At 43.7% G+C, this 5,895-nt stretch overlaps 1 protein-coding gene across 2 annotated transcripts; it reads right to left on the minus strand.

Moving 5' to 3' along the window:
- Positions 1–3,217: 3,217 nt before the first annotated feature.
- On the minus strand, positions 3,218–5,690 carry foxa1 (forkhead box A1). Of its 2 annotated transcripts, none has more exons than XM_080202003.1 (2): positions 5,499–5,690; positions 3,218–4,833 (listed from the first exon to the last, which is right to left on the minus strand). In XM_080202003.1, the coding sequence occupies exons 1-2, from the start codon at positions 5,571–5,573 to the stop codon at positions 3,592–3,594; spliced, it is 1,317 nt and encodes a 438-aa protein (XP_080058129.1). In that variant the 5' UTR covers positions 5,574–5,690; the 3' UTR covers positions 3,218–3,591. The 2 variants fall into 2 exon arrangements, with proteins under 2 accessions (XP_080058129.1, XP_080058130.1); XM_080202004.1 differs by lacking the exon at positions 5,499–5,690 and adding an exon at positions 5,275–5,332.
- Positions 5,691–5,895: the final 205 nt, after the last annotated feature.

Consider the following 5,895-nt stretch of genomic DNA (forward strand, 5'->3'; position numbering starts at 1 on the left):
TAAGTACCACTTCTCCTCCCTCTCCTTTGCCGAATTGAAAATTGTTTGAAAGTGCAATAGGAAATAAGCAATTGGTCACTACGCGTACGGGAAAACAGAGGCTAATAACTGGATACCAAATCGGAAACACACATCTTTCTCCCCTTAGAACATATGTGTATGTGTAAACAAAAGAAGTTCGATAAATGTATGGATGTAGTAACTCTCCGCTACACACCATTGCAATGTTGAGAATCAGCCAGAACTCTGATTCTCTCCGTCTGTCTTTATATAATCGCCAATTTTACTGTAAAAAGCTCAGTGCTGCAATGAAAGCTGTCAATGTTCTTGCTGGTAAAAGTGGGGGAGGGGATTGAGATCTGAAAGGTTCTCAATACTTTGTTCGAATGCTAGCATCTTCTATTGACTTTAGCACCAAGGAAAGCAAGCACCTCCTTTACTGTTCGATTTTACATTCAACCGTCAAGGTTTTGACTCTTGTCACAAATTTGCCATCGAGAACAATCGAAGAACGGTCAATGGAATTTTTAAAGAACTAACTTTGCCGAGATATTCTGACAGAAGCTAATAATGAATAAGAATAATTCAGTTCAGAACGGCAAGGACCTACTCTGCGTGCAATTTAGTCAATACCCTCCCTCAGAACTAAAATTATTATAAAAGACAAAAACGTAAATTAAATCAACATTAGACACTATAAACCAGACTTCCAACAGGCACTTCACTAAGTGCCTACCCACCCCGGGCGGAAAATATTAATGCTAGCATCATGAAATTCATGCAATACGGGTAATTAATAACTTCCAGTATCTGCTTAAACAAAACATAAAATCTCTCAGGGAATTAAAAACGCAAATCACCTTTTGTTTGGCATTTTTTTGCAAAAGCAAACGGAATGAAACAGTTTGATCGAGTTTGTATGAAACAGCAGGCAGTGTAAAGGTTGAATCCCCTCTCGTCATTGTAATGATGGCACATAGAAATCATGCACATATCTGACTGGTGTTCCATATTCTACCAAGGAATTCAGACAGGCGTTATAAAATCCGGGGACCCTTTCCACAGAACTCGTGTTGAACCTGATTTAACAGGTATACAGCTTGTTAAAAACCCTTACTGAGAAAAACCCGCTATCCAGTACTACCTCCTCGCAACAGTATTTTTAAAAATCGCTTCTCTGTAATAATGAAGCTGCGGTAATACAATCAAATTACAATTTGACCATTCCCCTGTAACTTATTTATGCACATCCGATTTAATATATTTCCTAGGCAATCATAGAATTAATTTTGGTCTAATTATTTCAGTATTGGGATTCTCCTGCACTTGTTTGGAAATATGCAGTTTTACAGAAAACAAATTGTAACTTAGCAATGTTCACATTGATGGTGCAACTAAAGAGCACAATCAGGGATACCGGGGAATTTGCTATCTCCTCTTCTCAATTTCGCACCACATTCATCAGAAGCCAATTACATGATAATTAAAAGAATTTCACGGTTACTCTCACAATGTGTGTGTCCCGCCAGTGAACAGTGATCAAAGCGAAAGCTATTCATTTCCAAAATCCACTTGTGTGAGTCGAAATGACAAAGTGTTTTGTGCCCAGATACAAAGCAATGTAATTCTGTCACACATTGTAACATTTGTAATAGACAATGCTCTGTACTCGTTCTCAGCGTGACAAAGGAAACAGGCTGCCAAATCTTTTTTAAATCTGTCCTGCGGAGACTTTATAAATTATCAGGGATAATGCATGCGATTGGGTAGCGTAAAACACACACAGGGCTCAGTGAGCTGTTTCTAAAATCAGGGACCAATGGAGTAATGGTCAGATATAAAAAAGAAGTAAATCGCCGGGCAATTTTAATAACTGATAATATTAAATGTAATTTTGAATGGTGTATTTCCAGTCCTTTTGTTTTGCGAAATGTAATCAGTTTGGACATTTGCTTTTCACAGGCAGGGGCAGCGTTTGGAGCACCAGTTTCCTATTTTAAATACAAATCCTGTACCGGCACCTGTCTGTATATAGTTATCAAAATCTTCCAAAAAGGCGGTTTTGATTGTAGACTTTTTGATTTTAATAACACTGTTTAATTAAAACTACAGACTCTATTGAAATTATTATCCTTTAGGTATCTTGGCCCTTTAAAATAACACCATGAGATTTGGCTTCTTTAGAAAGTTCTGATATTAAATATAAATTAAAGACCCCAAACACAGCGACTACATTGTTTTATAAGGTGAAAAAGTTGAGAAAATCCAAACCTTGGCTCCCTAGGCTGCTCTCGGTTCTGGGAATGTCCTGATTCTGTTCACGCTGAATCTGATCAGTTTTATATTGGAAACTATAATATTTATATAATTAAAGCAGCAAGAGTTACTTCGCATGTGTAAGCAGCGAAAAACAATTGAAATTCCCCCAGACTTTTCATTCCCTGAGATTTTTGTAAAGGCCAACGCACTGTAATAATTTATCACCATCAGATTTATTTGTGACCGTTCTAAGCTCAAAGTTCTGTTTTAATTAATGGAAATCACTCACTTTTACTGAAATAAGTATTTTTGAATTTTAAAAAATAGCTTATTGGTGAGTGATCCGATGAATAACAAACCACAAGGTGGGTGCGAATTAACCTTTTCTTTATTTTTCTCATCAAATCAAAATAATTTTATTCATTTTCATAGAATTACAAATACAAAATTAACAACTCCTTAAATTCCATTTGTAATTTGTATCATTCTTTTTAAACAACTTAAAACTAGAAAAGACCCTAGCGTACATCATGCAATAAATTAGGCACATTGAGAAAAGCCGAAAGAACCCGCCTGGCTATATGCTAACACCAACATTTCTAAAGAGCTAAAAACGAGGGAAAGTGCATTAACACTGGATGGAAATAACAGATAAAAGTATCCAGGAACGAAAAATGGGGTAACCTTTCGTGGTTCCTGGTGCAGGTAACATTTGGTTCTTTTTTTAAGCAATCAACCCGTTTTTAATAAAAAAAAGTATTTGCAAATGAGTTGACATGAACACGCGAAACAGGTCAAAAGAAACGGCCTTCGGTTTTTTTTACTAAAACTGCACAGGACGGCAGATCGTTTAGAGTAGTTCCATAGAATTAACACAATTATTGTCTCCAAGCGACTCATTTCATTTCACCTCCCAACTTATCAGGACGTTTCCCCCCCCCCCCCCCCCCCGCTCATCTATTCTGGAGTTTAGACAAGTCTTTGGAGGGGCTTTTATATCACCACAGTTGTGAGCAGCCGCTGGGAATGTTGAGTGGGCGATTGGAAGCAAAGTATAACACAACCAATTCTAGAATTATACATCACCTTTCTAAAAAAAATTAAATACATTCTGCAGATGTTTGCGATATATTCTCCGCGAAATGTACAGTCGTGGTTCATCGTCAAACCTTGCAGCTTGCACAACTTTACACTTGCACAGTTCTTTTTATACATATAAATGTTATAAAGTAACAGTCTTTGCACTCAAGGTGCACGAAAGCAAATCCCAAAAAAGGGAAGAGTGTTAATGATTATGTGATGGTTTGAGCTTCTTTGTTTTTGTGTGTAAGACTAAGAAGTGTTGAGAAGTGGTCTGGAATACACACCTTGGTAGTAGGAAGGTTCACTTGCCAGGACCGAGGGCTCCAAGCTGCTCTTGCCCATTGAGCTGAGGGTTAGCCCGCTGGCCATGCTGCTGCCATAGCTGGAGTAGTGCATGGCCTGTTCATAAGCCTTCAAGTCCATCTTGTGATGTTGTTGCTCAGACGACATGAGGTTATTGATGGAAAAGGGGTGATTGAAGGAATAATGCGGATCTCCCTTTAAGTGGTGAACTTGCTGTGAGTCGGCGGCCGACACGTGGCCCATGTGTGGGTGAGGGTGGGGATGTGGAGGGTGAGGGTGTGGGTGAGGGTGGGGGCTCATGGTGCCCCCGATGGACGGGCCCGAGCTCACCAGCGGGGCCTGGCTCTTGATGTCGGTCTGGGCTCGGCTGTCCGGGCTGGCCGAGCTGTTGGAGTCGCTGAGAGGCGCCGTGCCCTCGGGCCGCCCGCTGCCGCCGGGGGTGGAGGAAGCGGCCGACTCTTTCCTCCCTCCCTCCGAGGCCGCTTTCAGCGCCGACTTCTTCTCGCACTTGAAGCGCTTCTGGCGCCGCAGGTAGCAGCCGTTCTCGAACATGTTTCCGGAGTCTGGGTGCAGTGTCCAGTAGGAACCTTTCCCTGGCTTGTCTGGGGAACGGGCCACTTTAATGAAGCAGTCATTGAAGGACAGAGAGTGTCTGATGGAGTTCTGCCAGCGCTGCTGGTTCTGCCGGTAATAGGGGAAGAGGTCCATGATCCACTGGTAAATCTCACTCAGGGTCAGCATTTTGCTGGGAGCTTGCTGGATGGCCATGGTGATGAGGGAGATGTAGGAATAGGGCGGCTTGGCGTGCGGGTAGGTGCGCCGGAATGTTTTGGTGTCCCTGGGCCGGCTCAGGGTGCTCTGACTGTAAGCCATGGGGCTGATGGCTGGGCTCAGACTCGAATAGGGGCTCAGGGTGTTCATGGGTGGCTGCTGGCCGCTCATGTTGGGGCTGATGGCCGGGCCCATGGCCGTCACCCCGGCCCCCATGCCGTTCATTGTGGCCGCTCCACTGCCTGGCATCCCGCCCATGCCCGGGCTCAGCCCCGTACCGATCCCCGGGTTCCCGTAGGACATGTTAAAGGAGCCCGAGCTCATGTTGCCGCTGGAGCCCATGCTGTTGATGCCCATGTAGCTGTTGATGCTGCCCAGTCCCGGGTTCATGCTGTTTACCGGCACCGCTGAATAAGCCTTCACAATAAAAGAAAGTGTTAGTCAGCGCGCCAAGTTTTATTTCAAATTTCAGAACACATTGCTCACCAGCTATTTTAACGGGAAACTTATCTTTCACAACACGTTGGAGAGAGGGAACTTTGGACTCATTTGAGTAAAATGAGGTGAGAAAGGCCACGCCTCTTAAAATAAAATCTAAAGTTCTAAGAGTTTCCTCCCGGGAGTAACATTAACAGATACAACAGTGCTACTGGTTATTGTGGATGACTGGTGCAGATTCTGGCCGCTCTTGTAAACACTGGAGCGGGAGAGAGAGCGGGCTCAACTCCCTCCTCTCTCTGATGCCATCTCCTGGACAATAACTTTGTCTCATTTTCCCCCCCTGTGTCGAATACACACGCACACACACACAAAAATTCCACACCAAACAGTTTGAGTAACTACACTGTTTAGTATTACGTTTCATGTTGTGCCACCTGGAGCGGCCTGGTCATCTCCGCTGGACATTATTTCCACTGAGCGTGGTCCAATTTTGTTCAGAAAAAAAGTTCCTCGGCAAACTGCCCACAAAACATGGCTTGAAATTAAGCCGTTTAATAACCCCGGCGCGCTTCATGTGATCTGGTGCTGGCTGCCGCAAGGGCTCACCTCACAATAAAGGTGCAATTGTTACTTTGACTCACCTCCTGCGGTTCCCCGTAGTAAGTGCTCCAGTCAGCAGCTTCGTGCCCTTCCATCTTCACCGTACCTAACATCATGGAAGCAGACTACAATGAAGCAACATCAAAGCTTGCCCCCAAAATAAAATCCCACCGCGGATGTACTCTGACTGAAATACAGTGCAAGGATAGAATAGAGCCTGCCAGAGTAAGGAAGTGGTGGGACGCGAACACTTTTAGTGGCGCTGGGGACATGCGTAGTGATTTAACTGTCCACAGATCCTGCCTCCTTCCCCGATTTGCCCAGATCTTTCTATATTTGAATAATCAGCTCTCACCTAAGCGTTAGGATACTCTGTGTGCCTATTGCACACCTGCCTTCACTGCAGACACCGCTCACATCCAACTAGCTGCCACTCAG

This window comes from Carcharhinus amblyrhynchos, chromosome 14, assembly GCF_965287045.1.
Source record: "Carcharhinus amblyrhynchos chromosome 14, sCarAmb.v2.hapA, whole genome shotgun sequence".
NCBI lineage: Eukaryota > Metazoa > Chordata > Chondrichthyes > Carcharhiniformes > Carcharhinidae > Carcharhinus > Carcharhinus amblyrhynchos.

Bases quoted from the DNA above. Each gene is read 5' to 3' on its own strand.
- foxa1 (XM_080202003.1), bottom strand. From the start codon at position 5,573: ATGATGTTAGGTACGGTGAAGATGGAAGGGCACGAAGCTGCTGACTGG. The intron at 4,834-5,498 runs GTGAGTCAAAGT...TTTATTGTGAAG, and splicing joins ACTACGGGGAACCGCAGGAG to GCTTATTCAGCGGTGCCGGT.